Below are 21,465 nucleotides of genomic sequence, written 5' to 3'. Positions count from 1 at the left end.
ACAGGGCTGAACGCGACACAGTGGATACTAAACAGCGCTGAACCGCGACACAGTGGATACTACACAGGGCTGAACCGCGACACAGTGGATACTACACAGGGCTGAACCGCGACACAGTGGATACTACACAGGGCTGAACCGCGACACAGTGGATACTACACAGAGCTGAACCGCGACACAGTGGATACTAACAGGGCGAACCACGACACAGTGGACACTACACAGGGCTGAACCGCGACACAGTGGACACTACACAGGGCTGAACCCTGAAACAGTGGATACTACACAGGGCTGAACCGCGACACAGTGGATACTACACAGGGCTGAACCGCGACACAGTGGATACTACACAGGGCTGAACCGCGACACAGTGGATACTACACAGGGCTGAACCGCGACACAGTGGATACTACACAGGGCTGAACGCGACACAGTGGATACTACACAGGGCTGAACCGCGACACAGTGGATACTACACAGGGCTGAACCACGACACAGTGGATACTACACAGGGCTGAACCGCGACACAGTGGATACTACACAGGGCTGAACCGCGACACAGTGGATACTACACAGCGCTGAACCGCGACACAGTGGATACTACACAGGGCTGAACCGCGACACAGTGGATACTACACAGGGCTGAACCGCGACACAGTGGATACTACACAGGGCTGAACCACGACACAGTGGAGACTACACAGCGCTGAACCGCGACACAGTGGATACTACACAGGGCTGAACCACGACACAGTGGATACTACACAGCGCTGAACCACGACACAGTGGATACTACACAGCGCTGAACCGCGACACAGTGGATACTACACAGGGCTGAACCACGACACAGTGGATACTACACAGGGCTGAACCGCGACACAGTGGATACTACACAGGGCTGAACCACGACACAGTGGATACTACACAGCGCTGAACCACGACACAGTCGATACTACACAGCGCTGAACCACGACACAGTGGATACTACACAGCGCTGAACAACGACACAGTCGATACTACGCAGCGCTGAACCACGACACAGTGGATACTACACAGCGCTGAACCACGACACAGTCAGTACTACGCAGCTCTGAACCACGACACAGTCAGTACTACACAGCGCTGAACCGCGACACAGTCGATACTACACAGCGCTGAACCACGACACAGTCGATACTACACAGGGCTGAACCGCGACACAGTGGATACTACACAGGGCTGAACCGCGACACAGTGGATACTACACAGCGCTGAACCGCGACACAGTGGATACTACACAGGGCTGAACCACGACACAGTGGATACTACACAGAGCTGAACGACGACACAGTGGATACTACGCAGGGCTGAACCGCGACACAGTGGACACTACACAGGGCTGAACCGCGACACAGTGGACACTACACAGGGCTGAACCGCGACACAGTGGATACTACACAGGGCTGAACCACGACACAGTGGATACTACACAGAGCTGAACCACGACACAGTGGATACTACACAGGGCTGAACCGCGACACAGTGGATACTACACAGGGCTGAACCGCGACACAGTGGATACTACACAGGGCTGAACCACGACACAGTGGATACTACACAGCGCTGAACCACGACACAGTGGATACTACACAGGGCTGAACCGCGACACAGTGGATACTACACAGCGCTGAACCACGACACAGTGGATACTACACAGAGCTGAACCACGACACAGTGGACACTACACAGCGCTGAACAACGACACAGTGGATACTACACAGGGCTGAACCGCGACACAGTGGATACTACACAGGGCTGAACCGCGACACAGTGGATACTACACAGAGCTGAACCGCGACACAGTGGATACTACACAGGGCTGAACCACGACACAGTGGATACTACACAGCGCTGAACCGCGACACAGTGGATACTACACAGGGCTGAACCACGACACAGTGGATACTACACAGGGCTGAACCGCGACACAGTGGATACTACACAGGGCTGAACCGCGACACAGTGGAGACTACACAGGGCTGAACCGTGACACAGTGGACACTACACAGGGCTGAACCGCGACACAGTGGATACTACACAGGGCTGAACCACGACACAGTGGATACTACACAGGGCTGAACCGCGACACAGTGGACACTACACAGGGCTGAACCACGACACAGTGGAGACTACACAGGGCTGAACCGCGACACAGTGGATACTACACAGGGCTGAACCACGACACAGTGGAGACTACACAGGGCTGAACCACGACACAGTGGACACTACACAGGGCTGAACCACGACACAGTGGATACTACACAGCGCTGAACCGCGACACAGTGGATACTACACAGAGCTGAACCACGACACAGTGGATACTACACAGCGCTGAACCGCGACACAGTGGATACTACACAGCGCTGAACCACGACACAGTGGATACTACACAGGGCTGAACCACGACACAGTGGATACTACACAGGGCTGAACCACGACACAGTGGATACTACACAGGGCTGAACCGCGACACAGTGGATACTACACAGGGCTGAACCGCGACACAGTGGATACTACACAGGGCTGAACCGCGACACAGTGGACACTACACAGGGCTGAACCGCGACACAGTGGATACTACACAGGGCTGAACCACGACACAGTGGATACTACACAGGGCTGAACCACGACACAGTGGATACTACATAGTTAGCTGTACAACCGTAGTTGAGGGGTAAATCTACTGACCCATCAGAGTGAACTGGTGGTTGATGAGCTCCAGCCAGGCCACGTCAGTGTCGTTGAGGTCGTATCGACAGGTCCCCTCAGACAGGGTCTGGATGTCCACGTACCCCAGTGCCCCTGAACATCCCGAACGGATCCACTTCTTAGGCGTCGTGAACATCACCTCCATCCCCCGCTCTGCCACTCCCCTGCAGAGCAGAGATGGTTAGATATGACTAGAGAGCAGAGATGGTTAGATATGACTAGAGAGCAGAGATGGTTAGATATGACTAGAGAGCAGAGATGGTTAGATATGACTAGAGAGCAGAGATGACTAGAGAGCAGAGATGGTTAGATATGACTAGAGAGCAGAGATGACTAGAGAGCAGAGATGGTTAGATATGACTAGAGAGCAGAGATGACTAGAGAGCAGAGATGGTTAGATATGACTAGAGAGCAGAGATGACTAGAGAGCAGAGATGGTTAAATATGACTAGAGAGCAGAGATGACTAGAGAGCAGAGATGGTTAGATATGACTAGAGAGCAGAGATGACTAGAGAGCAGAGATGGTTAGATATGACTAGAGAGCAGAGATGACTAGAGAGCAGAGATGGTTAGATATGACTAGAGAGCAGAGATGGTTAGATATGACTAGAGAGGAGAGATGGTTAGATATGACTAGAGAGCAGAGATGGTTAGATATGACTAGAGAGCAGAGATGGTTAGATATGACTAGAGAGCAGAGATGGTTAGATATGACTAGAGAGCAGAGATGGTTAGATATGACTAGAGAGCAGAGATGGTTAGATATGACTAGAGAGCAGAGATGGTTAGATATGACTAGAGAGCAGAGATGGTTAGATATGACTAGAGAGCAGAGATGGTTAGATATGACTAGAGAGCAGAGATGGTTAGATATGACTAGAGAGCAGAGATGGTTAGATATGACTAGAGAGCAGAGATGGTTAGATATGACTAGAGAGCAGAGATGGTTAGATATGACTAGAGAGTAGAGATGGTTAGATATGACTAGAGAGTAGAGATGGTTAGATATGACTAGAGAGCAGAGATGGTTAGATATGACTAGAGAGCAGAGATGGTTAGATATGACTAGAGAGCAGAGATGGTTAGATATGACTAGAGAGCAGAGATGGTTAGATATGACTAGAGAGCAGAGATGGTTAGATATGACTAGAGAGTAGAGATGGTTAGATATGACTAGAGAGTAGAGATGGTTAGATATGACTAGAGAGCAGAGATGGTTAGATATGACTAGAGAGCAGAGATGGTTAGATATGACTAGAGAGCAGAGATGGTTAGATATGACTAGAGAGCAGAGATGGTTAGATATGACTAGAGAGCAGAGATGGTTAGATATGACTAGAGAGCAGAGATGACTAGAGAGCAGAGATGGTTAGATATGACTAGAGAGCAGAGATGACTAGAGAGCAGAGATGGTTAGATATGACTAGAGAGCAGAGATGACTAGAGAGCAGAGATGGTTAGATATGACTAGAGAGCAGAGATGACTAGAGAGCAGAGATGGTTAAATATGACTAGAGAGCAGAGATGACTAGAGAGCAGAGATGGTTAGATATGACTAGAGAGCAGAGATGACTAGAGAGCAGAGATGGTTAGATATGACTAGAGAGCAGAGATGACTAGAGAGCAGAGATGGTTAGATATGACTAGAGAGCAGAGATGGTTAGATATGACTAGAGAGGAGAGATGGTTAGATATGACTAGAGAGCAGAGATGGTTAGATATGACTAGAGAGCAGAGATGACTAGAGAGCAGAGATGGTTAGATATGACTAGAGAGCAGAGATGACTAGAGAGCAGAGATGGTTAGATATGACTAGAGAGCAGAGATGGTTAGATATGACTAGAGAGCAGAGATGACTAGAGAGCAGAGATGGTTAGATATGACTAGAGAGCAGAGATGGTTAGATATGACTAGAGAGCAGAGATGACTAGAGAGCAGAGATGGTTAGATATGACTAGAGAGCAGAGATGACTAGAGAGCAGAGATGGTTAGATATGACTAGAGAGCAGAGATGACTAGAGAGCAGAGATGGTTAAATATGACTAGAGAGCAGAGATGACTAGAGAGCAGAGATGGTTAGATATGACTAGAGAGCAGAGATGACTAGAGAGCAGAGATGGTTAGATATGACTAGAGAGCAGAGATGACTAGAGAGCAGAGATGGTTAGATATGACTAGAGAGCAGAGATGGTTAGATATGACTAGAGAGGAGAGATGGTTAGATATGACTAGAGAGCAGAGATGGTTAGATATGACTAGAGAGCAGAGATGGTTAGATATGACTAGAGAGCAGAGATGGTTAGATATGACTAGAGAGCAGAGATGGTTAGATATGACTAGAGAGCAGAGATGGTTAGATATGACTAGAGAGCAGAGATGGTTAGATATGACTAGAGAGCAGAGATGGTTAGATATGACTAGAGAGCAGAGATGGTTAGATATGACTAGAGAGTAGAGATGGTTAGATATGACTAGAGAGCAGAGATGGTTAGATATGACTAGAGAGCAGAGATGGTTAGATATGACTAGAGAGCAGAGATGGTTAGATATGACTAGAGAGCAGAGATGGTTAGATATGACTAGAGAGCAGAGATGGTTAGATATGACTAGAGAGCAGAGATGGTTAGATATGACTAGAGAGCAGAGATGGTTAGATATGACTAGAGAGTAGAGATGGTTAGATATGACTAGAGAGGAGAGATGGTTAGATATGACTAGAGAGCAGAGATGGTTAGATATGACTAGAGAGCAGAGATGGTTAGATATGACTAGAGAGGAGAGATGGTTAGATATGACTAGAGAGCAGAGATGGTTAGATATGACTAGAGAGCAGAGATGGTTAGATATGACTAGAGAGCAGAGATGGTTAGATATGACTAGAGAGCAGAGATGGTTAGATATGACTAGAGAGCAGAGATGGTTAGATATGACTAGAGAGTAGAGATGGTTAGATATGACTAGAGAGTAGAGATGGTTAGATATGACTAGAGAGCAGAGATGGTTAGATATGACTAGAGAGTAGAGATGGTTAGATATGACTAGAGAGTAGAGATGGTTAGATATGACTAGAGAGCAGAGATGACTAGAGAGCAGAGATGGTTAGATATGACTAGAGAGCAGAGATGACTAGAGAGCAGAGATGGTTAGATATGACTAGAGAGCAGAGATGACTAGAGAGTAGAGATGGTTAGATATGACTAGAGAGCAGAGATGGTTAGATATGACTAGAGAGCAGAGATGGTTAGATATGACTAGAGAGCAGAGATGACTAGAGAGCAGAGATGGTTAGATACGACTAGAGAGCAGAGATGACTAGAGAGCAGAGATGGTTAGATATGACTAGCGGGCTACAGACTACATGTCCCACTGGGCTACAGGCTACATGTCCTACAGGGCTACATGTCCCACTGGGCTACAGGCTACATGTCCTACTGGGCTACATGTCCTAGCGGGCTACAGGCTACATGTTCTACCGGGCTACATGTCCTACCGGGCTACAGGCTACATGTCCTACCGGGCTACATGTCTTACCGGGCTACAGGCTACATGTCTTACCGGGCTACAGGCTACATGTCTTACCGGGCTACAGGCTACATGTCCTACCGGGCTACAGGCTACATGTCCTACCGGGCTACAGGCTGCATGTCCTACCGGGCTACAGGCTACATGTCTTACCGGGCTACAGGCTACATGTCCTACCGGGCTACATGTCCTACAGGGCTACAGGCTACATGTCCTACCGGGCTACAGGCTACATGTCTTACCGGGCTACAGGCTACATGTCTTACCGGGCTACAGGCTACATGTCTTACCGGGCTACAGGCTACATGTCCTACCGGGCTACAGGCTACATGTCCTACCGGGCTACAGGCTACATGTCCTACCGGGCTACATGTCCTACAGGGCTACATGTCCTACCTGGGATACATGTCCTACAGGTTACACGTCTTACCGGGCTACAGGCTACATGTCCTACCGGGCTACATGTCCTACAGGCTACATGTCCTACAGGGCTACAGGCTACATGTCTTACCGGGCTACAGGCTACATGTCCTACAGGCTACATGTCCTACAGGGCTACAGGCTACATGTCCTACCGGGCTACATGTCCTACCGGGCTACAGGCTACATGTCCTACAGGCTACATGTCTTACTGGGCTACAGGCTACATGTCCTACAGGCTACATGTCCTACCAGGCTACATGTCCTACCAGGCTACATGTCCTACCGGGCTACAGGCTACATGTCCCACCGGGCTACAGGCTACATGTCCTACAGGCTACATGTCCTACCGGGCTACATGTCCTACCCGGGATACATGTCCTACAGGCTACATGTCTTACCGGGCTACAGGCTACATGTCCTACCGGGCTACAGGCTACATGTCCTACCGGGCTACATGTCCTACAGGCTACATGTCCTACAGGCTACATGTCCTACAGGCTACATGTCCTACAGGGCTACAGGCTACATGTCTTACCGGGCTACATGTCCTACATGTCCTACAGGCTACATGTCCTACAGGGCTACATGTCCTACAGGGCTACATGTCCTACAGGGCTACATGTCCCACCGGGCTACAGGCTACATGTCCTACAGGCTACATGTCTTACCGGGCTACAGGCTGGGGGATTGTGTGAGGGCTGACAGGGACCTGGACTCCCTTCTCCCACTCCTGTCTCCAGGGATCGGCCAGGACGTAGTAATCCTCTGGGTTCAGTTGGTATGTGTCATGGAGCTTCATGGCCGTGATGAAGTCTGTCCTGAACACCTGCACAACACAGGGACACAGACCAGACACTCACTAAATACCTGGGATACAGACAGATCACTCACTAACTGGGACATAGAGACACAAACAGATCACTCACTAACTGGGACATAGAGACACAAACAGATCACTCACTAACTGGGAGATAGAGACACAAACAGATCACTCACTAACTGGGACATAGAGACACAAACAGATCACTCACTACATTACATTACATTTACATTTAAGTCATTTAGCAGACGCTCTTATCCAAAGCGACTTACAAATTGGAAAGTTCATACATATTCATCCTGGTCCCCCCGTGGGAATTGAACCCTGGTCCCCCCGTGGGAATTGAACCCACAACCCTGGCGTTGCAAGCGCCATGCTCTACCAACTGAGCCACACGGGACCACACTAACTGGGACATAGAGACACAAACAGATCACTCACTAACTGGGACATAGAGACACAAACAGATCACTCACTAACTGGGACATAGAGACACAAACAGATCACTCACTAACTGGGACATAGACACAAACAGATCACTCACTAACTGGGACATAGACACAAACAGATCACTCACTAACTGGGACATAGAGACACAAACAGATCACTCACTAACTGGGACATAGAGACACAAACAGATCACTCACTAACTGGGACATAGAGACACAAACAGATCACTCACTAAATAATTGATGAGTGTAGGAAGGAGCGAGTCGTCTGTTCTTTCGACCAAATGATTGAAACAGTTTAAAACGTGTGTTTTTCCATATATAGACACACTGTGTGTTTTAATAAACTATATGCGCTGAGCTCGTCTGATTCTTTAAGCGCATTACTCTAGACATTACTCTAGCACATTACTCTAGAGTACAAAATTGATTTGATTGTGTAGGGCCGGGCTCAGACATGCTGCGCTGTGTTAAAAAAAAGACAGTGACTGTAACTAGCCCCCGTTGTCTCTCTCCTCCCTGCTGCAGCAACCACCACAGAACATCAGAGTTCATCTCTCTCAGGCTTGTTGCTGAAGCTGCAACATTATCACAGCGATTTCTGATTTAAAAGTTGTTACCGAAATCTCTCATTTGTTTAGGAATAACATTCCCTATTCCCTCAACCCTTGCTCTCTTTATGTGAAACATGTATGCATCACATGCACGTGACCAATAGCCTATCATAATCAAATCAATACATTGGTTACAACAAACTCTGAACACGTAACATGACAGCAAAATGGATGCAGGGGACGTGAAAAACAAACTCGAAACAGGCAAATGTTTACTGGTTGCTCAGGAGGGAAAGGGGAAGTCAGATGTGTGAAGACATTTGACTTAGTTGTGGAAACTACTGGAGATCCAGACAAAGGAGGCTATAGGAGCAGGCCTCCAGCTCCATGGTGGTTCTACAAGGCTGCTATAAGGAGGAGATCCAGACAAAGGAGGCTATAGGAGCAGGCCTCCAGCTATATGGTGGTTCTACAAGGCTGCTATAAGGAGGAGATCCAGACAAAGGAGGCTATAGGAGCAGGCCTCCAGCTATATGGTGGCTCTACAAGGCTGCTATAAGGAGGAGATCCAGACAAAGGAGGCTATAGGAGCAGGCCTCCAGCTATATGGTGGCTCTACAAGGCTGCTATAAGGAGGAGATCCAGACAAAGGAGGCTATAGGAGCAGGCCTCCAGCTACATGGTGGCTCTACAAGGCTGCTATAAGGAGGAGATCCAGACAAAGGAGGCTATAGGAGCAGGCCTCCAGCTACATGGTGGCTCTACAAGGCTGCTATAAGGAGGAGATCCAGACAAAGGAGGCTATAGGAGCAGGCCTACATGGTGGCTCTACAAGGCTGCTATAAGGAGGAGATCCAGACAAAGGAGGCTATAGGAGCAGGCCTCCAGCTACATGGTGGCTCTACAAGGCTGCTATAAGGAGGAGATCCAGACAAAGGAGGCTATAGGAGCAGGGCTCCATGGTGGCTCTACAAGGCTGCTATAAGGAGGAGATCCAGACAAAGGAGGCTATAGGAGCAGGGCTCCATGGTGGCTCTACAAGGCTGCTATAAGGAGGAGATCCAGACAAAGGAGGCTATAGGAGCAGGGCTCCATGGTGGCTCTATAAGGAGGAGATCCAGACAAAGGAGGCTATAGGAGCAGGCCTCCATGGTGGCTCTATAAGGAGGAGATCCAGACAAAGGAGGCTATAGGAGCAGGCCTCCAGCTCCATGGTGGTTCTACAAGGCTGCTATAAGGAAGAGATCCAGACAAAGGAGGGTATAGGAGCAGGCCTCCAGCTCCATGGTGGCTCTACAAGGCTGCTATAAGGAAGAGATCCAGACAAAGGAGGCTATAGGAGCAGGCCTCCAGCTCCATGGTGGTTCTACAAGGCTGCTATAAGGAGGAGATCCAGACAAAGGAGGTTATAGGAGCAGGCCTCCAGCTACATGGTGGCTCTACAAGGCTGCTATAAGGAGGAGATCCAGACAAAGGAGGCTATAGGAGCAGGCCTCCAGCTCCATGGTGGCTCTACAAGGCTGCTATAAGGAGGAGATCCAGACAAAGGAGGCTATAGGAGCAGGCCTCCAGCTACATGGTGGCTCTACAAGGCTGCTATAAGGAGGAGATCCAGACAAAGGAGGCTATAGGAGCAGGCCTCCAGCTCCATGGTGGCTCTACAAGGCTGCTATAAGGAAGAGATCCAGACAAAGGAGGCTATAGGAGCAGGCCTCCAGCTCCATGGTGGCTCTACAAGGCTGCTATAAGGAGGAGATCCAGACAAAGGAGGCTATAGGAGCAGGCCTCCAGCTACATGGTGGCTCTACAAGGCTGCTATAAGGAGGAGATCCAGACAAAGGAGGGTATAGAAGCAGCGCTGTGAGAGTATTGTGTATATATATTGTGTGTATATATTGTGTGTATATATTGTGTGTATATATTGTGAATATATATAGTGTATATATAGTGTGTATATATAATGTGTATATATAGTGTATATATATATATATTGTGTATATAGTGTGTATATATATTGTGTATATATAGTGTATATATTGTGTGTATATATTGTGTGTATATATATATTGTGTGTATATATTGTATATATATTGTGTATATATATATTGTGTGTGTATATTGTATATATATATATATTGTGTATATATATATATATATTGTGTATATATATATATATATATATTGTGTATATATATATATATATATTGTGTATATATATATATATATATTGTGTATATATATATTGTGTGTATATATTGTATATATATTGTGTGCGCCAAACAGGTGCTGTCAGATTACCATATTATTTCTGACCATTTGGAACAGTGGAACAACTAAAGTGAAGCACCGATACGACATTTTCGGCCGATACCAATATATGTTATTTTCCTCGCCAATAATACTGATAAGATATAAAAATGTAGCAGCCTTTTAGGCATTTTAGTACGGTTAAATAGATAGCACAAACACATGGACATAGCGGTCTAAGGCACTGCATCTCAGTGCAAGAGGTGTCACTACAGTCCCTGGTTCAAATCCAGGCTGTATCACATCCAGCCGTGATTGGGAGTCCCATAGGGCGGCGCACAATTGGTCCAGCGTCGTCTGGGTTTGGCTGGGGGTAGGCCGTCATTGGAAATAAGAATTTGTTCTTAACTGACTTGCCTAGTTAAATAAAGGTTACACACACACACTGACCAAAAAGTTATTTTGTTGGCATTTACGCATGTCCCCATTACCAGTAAAACATAATCAAAAACGATTTATTTCACTTACTTGCTGTGCTGTTTCGTTGTTCATTTGTTCAGTCGTTTCATTCTCAACCAGGATGTCTATGAAACGCCGTGTGGGTCTTTGCGTGTCAGAAAAGATGCACGTCTATTTGACGTGTCAAATAAGCTTGTTGACCAATCAGGACCTGAATATGACTGCACATCACATAATTTAACGCGTTCGTCATTTTATCAACTGTGAATTGAGCCACATTTATTGTCAACATTTGTCTATTGAACACTATTTCAGAGGAAAAACAATACTGCAGGGATGTTGGAGACTAATAACTCTTGAGGAGGACGTTGGGAAAATATATCTTGGGTATTGAGTAGATCCCCAATCCTTAGGTAAAGCTGTACAGTGCAATATGAATGTCAATACACACAATAGGCTGACTGGGGAGGTGATGTCACACAGTCACAGTCCCGCGATAAGAGCTACAACGCTAATATTTGCGTAAACTCTTCCGTTGTGTTCTGTGGGTGTCACCGAGTAGACTGATACCCCATTTCATTGCTTCACATTCAAACCTCGTTTAACTTTATCTAGTTTAAATATGGCATGATTCCACCAATTGTAACCTTCTGCATCACTTTCAAAGAGGTACTTTTATTTTGAAGGCAAACCGCAAATTCCACTATTGTGCCTAATCCTTATTGTGGCTAGCTTCACAACACATTCCGGTTGAGCCTCACCTGCCAGATGAAGCTAGCTGGCTGCTTATAACGTTAGCTTTGGGCAACAGGGTTAAGTAGCTGGCTAGCTATTTATTTTCATAAACTGAAGTTCAATTTCAATAGGCGAACAACAAGTGGCTACCTAGCTAATACTTACTCACAAGGATTCCTAAATCATTGCTAAGAAAAAAGAAAATTTACATTTACATTACATTTACATTTTAGTCATTTAGCAGACGCTCTTATCCAGAGCGACTTACAGTAGAGTGCATACATTTAACATACTGAGACAAGGATATCCCTACCGGCCAAACCCTCCCTAACCCGGACGACGCTATGCCAATTGTGCGTCGCCCCACGGACCTCCCGGTTGCGGCCGGCTGCGACAGAGCTTGGGCGCGAACCCAGAGACTCTGGTGGCGCAGCTAGCACTGCGATGCAGTGCCCTAGACCACTGCGCCACCCGCCACCACTGCGCCACCCAAATGACTGCAGTTTCTACTGGTCATTGTTTTCAGGCTGGTTGTATTGGAGCTAGCTAGCTATCAAGCTAAAGCTAACTACCCCAGAAGTTATGGTCAAACAAATAATGCTTTATTAACAACGTGGTATTGTAAACACATCGTTCGTGGACGGTGTTTGCAGACTTTTTTGTACAGCTTTGACAGTGCTACTGATAGTAGTGGTGGAGCTTGGCTTGCACGTGCAAATTCAGAACATACAGCATTCTACGATAGAACTGTGTTATTTAACTCGTCAAATAGTGTTATTTGATGTGTATCTTTTTTGAAAGACAAAAAGACCCAAACGCCGTTCCATAGTATGTGGTGAAGCTAATAGCAGTGACGCTATTACTGTGTAACTCCGGTAGGGAAACATCTGAACAATAGCGCACTTGGTAGTGTGTACCGGTGCTCGACCAGTCGACGAAAGCCAACATCACCCACGACAGAGAACGGTTGATTGTCAAGGGCAATGAATTACATTATTTGTCTCTGAAATGTTCTTACTCTTTCAAATGACTGCTTGACTTGTTGACTGCTCAATCACACAGCAGACATTGTGGGCTAGGTTAGGAATGCTGTGTTGCACGTGTAGCGCAACATTTTATGTGGCGTCATTATACGTTATATAGGTATGCACTCTGCGTTAAACTAGACATCAGGCCGATACCGATGTTGGCATTTTTAGCTAATATCGTCCGATTCCGATATGTTCACCGATATATCGTGCATCCCTAAAAAACTATATTATAAGTAACACCAGAGAGGCTGTTATAACCAAAAAAATGTCAAGCCTTTATTACAGCATAACAAAAATAAAAATAGCAGAATTTGTGAAATTGCTTCATTGAACATCTTCCACTTGCGTGAGGCTTGGTGCTCACAGAATCAGTAGGCTATTAAACAGACAGGCAACAGAGGCAGGATCTGTCTTGTTTCTCTAGATGTACACTACATTACATAGTCAGTAGGCTATTAAACAGACAGGCAACAGAGGCAGGATCTGTCTTGTTTCTGTAGATGTACACTACATTACATAGTCAGTAGGCTATTAAACAGACAGGCAACAGAAGCAGGATCTGTCTTGTTTCTCTAGATGTACACTACATTACATAGTCAGTAGGCTATTAAACAGACAGGCAACAGAAGCAGGATCTGTTTCTGTAGATGTACACTACATTACATAGTCAGTAGGCTATTAAACAGACAGGCAACAGAGGCAGGATCTGTCTTGTTTCTGTAGATGTACACTACATTACATAGTCAGTAGGCTATTAAACAGACAGGCAACAGAAGCAGGATCTGTCTTGTTTCTGTAGATGTACACTACATTACATAGTCAGTAGGCTATTAAACAGACAGGCAACAGAGGCAGGATCTGTCTTGTTTCTGTAGATGTACACTACATTACATAGTCAGTAGGCTATTAAACAGACAGGCAACAGAAGCAGGATCTGTCTTCTTTCATGCTGCTGGTGATTCTCTGATCCACCTCAACGCAGACGACACACTTCTGTATACTTCTGGCCCTTCTTTGGACACTGTGTTAACTAACCTCCAGACGAGCTTCAATGCCATACAACACTCCTTCCGTGGCCTCCATCTGCTCTTAAATACAAGTAAAACTAAATGCATGCTCTTCAACCGATCGCTGCCTGCACCTGCCCGCCCGTCCAGCATCACTACTCTGGACGGTTCTGACTTAGAATACGTGGACAACTACAAATACCTAGGTGTCTGGTTAGACTGTCACATCAAACATCTCCAATCCAAAGTTATATCTAGAATTGGCTTCCTATTTCGCAACAAAGCATCCTTCACTCATGCTGCCAAACACACCCTCGTAAAACTGACCATCCTACCGATCCTCGACTTCGGCAATGTCATTTACAAAATAGCCTCCAATACTCTACTCAGCAAATTGGATGCAGTCTATCAGAGTGCCGCTTTGTCACCAAAGCCCCATATACTAACCAACACTACGACCTGTATGCTCTTGTTGGCTGGCCCTCGCTTCATACTCGTCGCCAAACCCACTGGCTCCAGGTCATGTACAAGTCTCTGCTAGGTAAAGCCCCACCTTATCTCAGCTCACTGGTCACCATAGCAGCACCCATTCGTAGCACGCGCTCCAGCAGGTATATCTCTCTGGTCACCATAGCAGCACCCACCTGTAGCACGCGCTCCAGCAGGTATATCTCTCTGGTCACCATAGCAGCACCCACCTGTAGCACGCGCTCCAGCAGGTATATCTCTCTGGTCACCATAGCAGCACCCACCTGTAGCACGCGCTCCAGCAGGTATATCTCTCTGGTCACCATAGCAGCACCCACCTGTAGCACGCGCTCCAGCAGGTATATCTCTCTGGTCACCATAGCAGCACCCACCTGTAGCACGTGCTCCAGCAGGTATATCTCTCTGGTCACCATAGCAGCACCCACCTGTAGCACGTGCTCCAGCAGGTATATCTCTCTGGTCACCATAGCAGCACCCACCTGTAGCACGCGCTCCAGCAGGTATATCTCTCTGGTCACCATAGCAGCACCCACCTGTAGCACGCGCTCCAGCAGGTATATCTCTCTGGTCACCATAGCAGCACCCACCTGTAGCACGTGCTCCAGCAGGTATATCTCTCTGGTCACCATAGCAGCACCCACCTGTAGCACGCGCTCCAGCAGGTATATCTCTCTGGTCACCATAGCAGCACCCACCTGTAGCACGTGCTCCAGCAGGTATATCTCTCTGGTCACCATAGCAGCACCCACCCGTAGCACGTGCTCCAGCAGGTATATTTCCCTGGTCACCATAGCAGCACCCACCTGTAGCACGTGCTCCAGCAGGTATATTTCCCTGGTCACCATAGCAGCACCCACCCGTAGCACGTGCTCCAGCAGGTATATTTCCCTGGTCACCCCCAAAGCCAATTCCTCCTTTGGCCGCCTCTCCTTCCTGTTCTCTGCTGCCAATGACTGGAACGAACTACAAAAATCTCTGAAACTGGAAACACTTATCTCCCTCACTAACTTTAAGCACCAGCTGTCAGAGCAGCTCAGATTACTGCACCTGTACATAGCCCATCTGTAATTTAGCCCAAACAACTACCTCTTTCCCTAGTGTATCTATTAATTTTTTTTGCTCCTTTGCACCCCATTATTTCTATCTCTACTTTGCACATTCTTCCACTGCAAATCTACCATTCCAGTGTTTTACTTGCTATATAGTATTTACTTCGCCACCATGGCCTTTTTTTGCCTTTACCTCCCTTATCTCACCTCATTTGCACACCTTGTATATAGACTTATTTTTCTACTGTATTATTGACTGTATGTTTGTTTTATTCCATGTGTAACTATGTGTTGTTGTATGTGTCGAACTGCTTTGCTTTATCTTGGCCAGGTCACAGTTGTAAATGAGAACTTGTTCTCAACTTGCCTACCTGGTTAAATAAAGGTGAAATAAATAAATAAATAATATATCGTTATCGTCCGGACAGTGGAAAATATCGTGATATGAATATGAGGTCCTATCGCCTACCCCTACGATGGACTCACCATCTCCCGCATTGTCCCGTTGTGCTATTTACAAACAAACAAGTGACTGTCTCAACTGTTTTGGGGAACTACGGTAAGCTTCATAATGTCAAATGATGTAACAGGTGAAATTATGAAGGCTTCATCTCCTAACGTATTGTACAAGTTGACTGCAGGTATTAACTTACTAAAAAACAGATAGTTTTGATGATATTGAAAAACTATACCATTGCCTTTTCCAAATAACCAGGTATACGATATATATGGTCTACCTCCCAAGCCTAAAATAGGGACATAGACAGCCAGATCATTAAATAACTGGGACATAGACAGATGACATTCAGCAGCACACAGCAACAGGCAGACAGAAGCTGGGTGAGGGGTTAGGTGTTAAGGGTGGGGTGACTTACTTCTGAGGGCTTCTTCCAATTGGCTCTCCTGGGTTGAGAATGTTGGGACCAGGAAGTGGAGTTACCTTAAAGATGACAGAGAAAAGACATCAGACTTCAGTCATCTCAATTATCTGACATTTCCTTACTTGTAGGCCAGTGGCAAGGCCCCTACATTTTAGAGAAACTCCTACCCGAGGTAGAAAAAAACACAACCATGTTTTTTCACATCCCTAACATCCCTCCATTTATCAAATGGATGGTTGTGTAAAAGTGTTTTACTGTAAAAGAGATTAAATTGATCAATATTGTGAGACACCCCTTTAGCTAAAAAAGTGCAGAATATGTCTGGCAGGAAGGAGGATGAGTCAAACTCATGTAACCCAATATGACAAGCTATGATTTTGCTAAAATGTGGAATAGAAGTAGTCAGTTGTTGGCTCTACATACAACAACAGCATTATAATATCTTAATGCATCTAGGAAACACAGACCTGGAAACAGATACAACAGGGGAATATATCAACTATGAATATTTATGAAGTAGGGATGTTAACCGGTTAGCCACTGGAAAAACATTTGACCGGTCATGCTTATCAGTAAAAATTTGCGTAATTTTGTGGAATTAAATTGGCATGTGTATTTTCATTAGTGTCATGCATTTTATTAAATCACACACACAGCATACAGACTAGTTAGAGGAGAGGAAGTCTACCACCTGTCAGACAGCACCAGAGAAGCTCCTCAAAGTCTGTAGACTACTGGAGTGAAACCTGTTTTTGTAAGGCCAGTCATTGGTCAGCCCAGTCATTGGTCAGCCCAGTCATTGGTCAGCCCATTAATTGCATAACAAATAACAATTCTAAATGCAACTGTGTGTTAACTTCTGGCCACGATCTAAAAAAGCTATTTTAATTTCTCAATCTCAACTCGTAAAGTGCGCCACCCTATCGCCATTCAGATGCATAGGGTATAGTCTTCCTATAACACAACGTGAGCTGGAGGCAGTATAATGTAACGTGAGCTGGAGGCAGTATAATGTAACGTGAGCTGGAGGCAGTATAATGTAACGTGAGCTGGAGGCAGTATAATGTAACGTGAGCTGGAGGCAGTATAATGTAATGTGGAGGCAGTATAATGTAATGTGAGCTGGAGGCAGTATAATGTAACGTGAGCTGGAGGCAGTATAATGTAATGTGAGCTGGAGGCAGTATAATGTAACGTGAGCTGGAGGCAGTATAATGTAACGTGAGCTGGAGGCAGTATAATGTCATGTGAGCTGGAGGCAGTATAATGTCATGTGAGCTGGAGACAGTATAATGCAACGTGAGCTGGAGACAGTATAATGCAACGTGAGCTGGAGACAGTATAATGTAACGTGAGCTGGAGGCAGTATAATGTAACGTGAGCTGGAGGCAGTATAATGTAACGTGAGCTGGAGGCAGTATAATGTAACGTGAGCTGGAGGCAGTATAATGTAACGTGAGCTGGAGGCAGTATAACGTAACGTGAGCTGGAGGCAGTATAACGTAACGTGAGCTGGAGGCAGTATAATGTAACGTGAGCTGGAGGCAGTATAACGTAACGTGAGCTGGAGGCAGTATAACGTAACGTGAGCTGGAGGCAGTATAATGTAACGTGAGCTGGAGGCAGTATAACGTAACGTGAGCTGGAGGCAGTATAACGTAACGTGAGCTGGAGGCAGTATAATGTAACGTGAGCTGGAGACAGTATAATGTATATATATATATATATATATATATGTATACTGTATCCTTTACCATCTATTGCATCTGAGCCGCTCTGTCACTGCTCATCCATATATTTTAAACTTATATATTCTTATCCCATTCCATAACTAGATTGTGTGTATTAGGTTTTGTTGTGGAATTGTTAGATACTGCTGCACTGTCAGAACTAGAAGCACAAGCATTTCACTATACTCGCGATAACATCTGCTAACCATGAGTGGGTCTAGGGTGACAGGTAGGATGGAGGTGATATGATCCTTAACTCGTCTCTCAAAGCACTTCCTGATGACAGAAGTGAGTGCTACGGGGCGGTAGTCGTTTAGCTCAGTTACCTTCGGTTTCTTGGGAACAGGAACAATGGTGGCCCTCTTGAAGCAGGTGGGGACAGCAGACTGGGATAAGGATTGATTGAATATGTCCGTAAACACACCAGCCAGCTGGTCTGCACATTCTGAGGACACAGCTAGGGATGCCGTCTGGACCGGCAGCCTTGCGAGGGTTAACACATTTAAATGTTTTACTCACATCGGCCACGGAGAGCCCACAGTCTTTGGTAGCGGGCCGAGTCGGTGGCACTGTATTGTCCTCAAAGCATGCAAAGAAGTTGTTTAATTTGTCTGGAAGCAAGACGATGTGCGCGACGGGGCTGGTTTTCTTTTTGTAATCCGTGATTGTCTGTAGACCCTGCCACATACGTCTCGTGTCTGAGCCGATGAATTGCAATTCCACTTTGTCTCTATACTGACGCTTTGATTGTTTGATTGCCTTACGGAGGGAATAACTACACTGTTTGTATTCGGTCATATTTCCAGTCGCCTTGCCATGATTAAATGCGGTGGTATGTGCTTTCAGTTTTGCGCGAATGCTGCCATCAATCCATAGTTTCTGGTTAGGGAAGGTTTTAATAGTCACAGTGGGTACAACATCTCCAATATACTTCCATATAAACTCTCTCACAGAGTCAGCGTATACGTCAATGTTATTCTCTGAGGCTACCCGGAACATATCCCAGTCCACGTGATCAAAGCAATCTTTAAGCGTGGAATCTGATTGGTCAGACCAGCGTTGGATAGACCTACGCACGGGCGCTTCCTGTTTTAGTTTCTGCCTATAGGAGGGGAGCAACAAGATGGAATCATGGTCGGATATGCCAAAAGGAGGGCAGGGGGAAGGGCCTTGTATAGGTCGCGGAAGTTAGAGTAGCAATGGTCGAGCGTGTTACTCGCTCGTGTACTGCAATCGATATGCTGATAGAATTTAGGTAGCCTTGTTCACAAATTAGCTTTGTTAAAATCCCCAGCTACAATAAATGCAGCCTCAGGATAAATGGTTTCCAGTTTGCATAAAGTCCAGTGAAGTTCCTTGATGGCCGTCTTGGTATCTGCTTGCGGGGGGATATACACGGACGTGACGATAACCGAGGAGAGTTCTCTTGGGAGATAATACGGTAGGCATTTGATTGAGGAATTCTAGGTGGGGTGAACAAAAGGACTTGAGTTATTGCATGTTACAATTACATCAGGAGTCGTCAATCATGAAACATACACCCCTCTTTTCTTCTTGCCGGAGAGATGTTTATTCTGAAATTCCCATTGGCTGTACAGACTACGACAGCATGTCCCCAGCTAGCCATGTTTCCGTGAAACAGAGTACGTTACAACCCCGGATATCACTTCAGAAAGCAACTCTTGCCCTGATTTGTAAGACTTTAACTAGGGACTGGACATTAGCGAGTCATATACTAGGAAGCGGTGGGTGGTGTGCGCTCATCCGAAGCCTCACTAGAAGATCGTTCCGGCTCCCTCCCCTCCGGCTCGTGGAAAGTCGTATTCCTGGTCGTAGTGCTGGTTGTGTTGGTAAGTTGACGTTTCTCTGATATCCCATAGTTCTTCCCTGTTGTATGTAATAACACAAGGTTTTCTGGGCTAACAATGTAAGAATAAAAAAAAAAAAAAAAAAAAGTTAAATACTACACAGTTTCCTAAGGACAAGAAGCGAAGCTGCCATCTCTATCTGCGCCATCTTGTGTTAAAGAATGAGTGTGTGTGTTTCCCAGCCTTCAGCCTCCCTGCTTCAGTGAGAATGGTCTCCTTGACCTTTTTGAGCACCATCACTTGCTAACAGCCTTGCAGTCCTCAGTTTGTGGACGGAGATCAATCAATCAGTAGACTGTTCATCATGTTGGTGGACAGGCTGGACCTCCAGTCTGACTTGATGCGCTTCATGGCCAAGAGCCCACAGCAGGATGTCCCCTGTGTCTCTTCCATTCTCACTCTTTGACACTCGCAATAGTTGTCGCGCCGAAATTCTCTCTGCGTCCACTTGATGAATGGACGCAAAACGCCAGCGTACGTTGAATGGGCAGAAAGCGAGGTTCCACTAGATTCCATAGCCACAAAGTCAGATTCCACTAGCCTGAATGACACGACCCACGTAATTATAGAGCGAGGATGAGCTGTGAGAGCTGTCAGTCAGACTAAAATTCCACAGCCACAAAGTCAAAATTGGCTATATTGCATGCCACTCAAAACAATCCAATGTTGCACATTTTGTAGTGTGCATTCGGTTCAGGCCAGGAAGATAAGACCATATTCTCTAGAATACCATAGCAGCTAGCCATAGCCTACAGACAATGCCACAAACTCCCGGCACACACAACCAACATTGGAATGATATTCTAATAACCTAAATAATTCCATATGTGATACCTAGCCACCCATATCATTGCGATGCCATATCATTGTTTGAAATCTGTCTGTTTTAAATAGCTCATCTTACCTTGCTTTCAATAGCCTACAGCCAAAATTCCACCACAGAAGAAAAAAAATCTTAGATTCCTGATATTGAAACCAGCATTTCTTCTACTACTACTACTGTCCAAACACAGTAAAGCACAATCCTTTCGTTACATCTTCAGATATTCTAAGTTTCTACCATTAGGCATCTGTCGCATGATAAAAAAGGTTCTCATCAGGCCTTTGAGAATGATGTTCTCCCGTAATAGCATTTCGGAACATATATGTGTAGTCTATCAAAGCAATCAGACCAATTGTTTTACTTTGATTATATTTAACTTCTTGGCTTAAGTAAAACATTTTAAACTTCTTCCACTACCACAAAAATACTTGTAAAGTGTTAAAGCAAGTTCCACCAATATTTCTTCATGGAAAATACCATCTAGTTTACAATTCTGTATCCGAAGCCACTCGGGTCCCGGGTATTCGGGTACAGTTGGATCCGTGAAGACCTCTAGTCTGGGGAAGAGGTTAGATGGAGCTCGACATTAACACTTGTCCGGAATAAGCAACAACAAAAAATGTTTATCA

General features: G+C 45.8%; 1 protein-coding gene across 3 annotated transcripts in view; it reads right to left on the bottom strand.

Moving 5' to 3' along the window:
- The window catches only part of LOC120043079 (protein Jade-1-like), an 89,024-nt gene that overhangs the window by 63,248 nt on the left and 4,311 nt on the right, over nucleotides 1-21,465 (bottom strand). For all 3 annotated transcript variants that reach the window (XM_038987803.1, XM_038987802.1, XM_038987804.1), the window contains exons 3-5: nucleotides 16,410-16,474; nucleotides 7,363-7,520; nucleotides 2,728-2,912 (exon numbers count right to left, since the gene is read on the bottom strand). In XM_038987803.1, coding sequence (XP_038843731.1) covers nucleotides 2,728-2,912; nucleotides 7,363-7,520; nucleotides 16,410-16,474 — 408 coding nt within the window. The remainder of the gene's footprint in view (nucleotides 1-2,727; nucleotides 2,913-7,362; nucleotides 7,521-16,409; nucleotides 16,475-21,465) is intronic.

Source organism: Salvelinus namaycush, unplaced genomic scaffold, assembly GCF_016432855.1.
Source record: "Salvelinus namaycush isolate Seneca unplaced genomic scaffold, SaNama_1.0 Scaffold86, whole genome shotgun sequence".
Lineage (NCBI taxonomy): Eukaryota > Metazoa > Chordata > Actinopteri > Salmoniformes > Salmonidae > Salvelinus > Salvelinus namaycush.
Note: the sequence above shows the minus strand (reverse complement) of the source record. Positions and strands in the feature narration are given on the sequence as shown.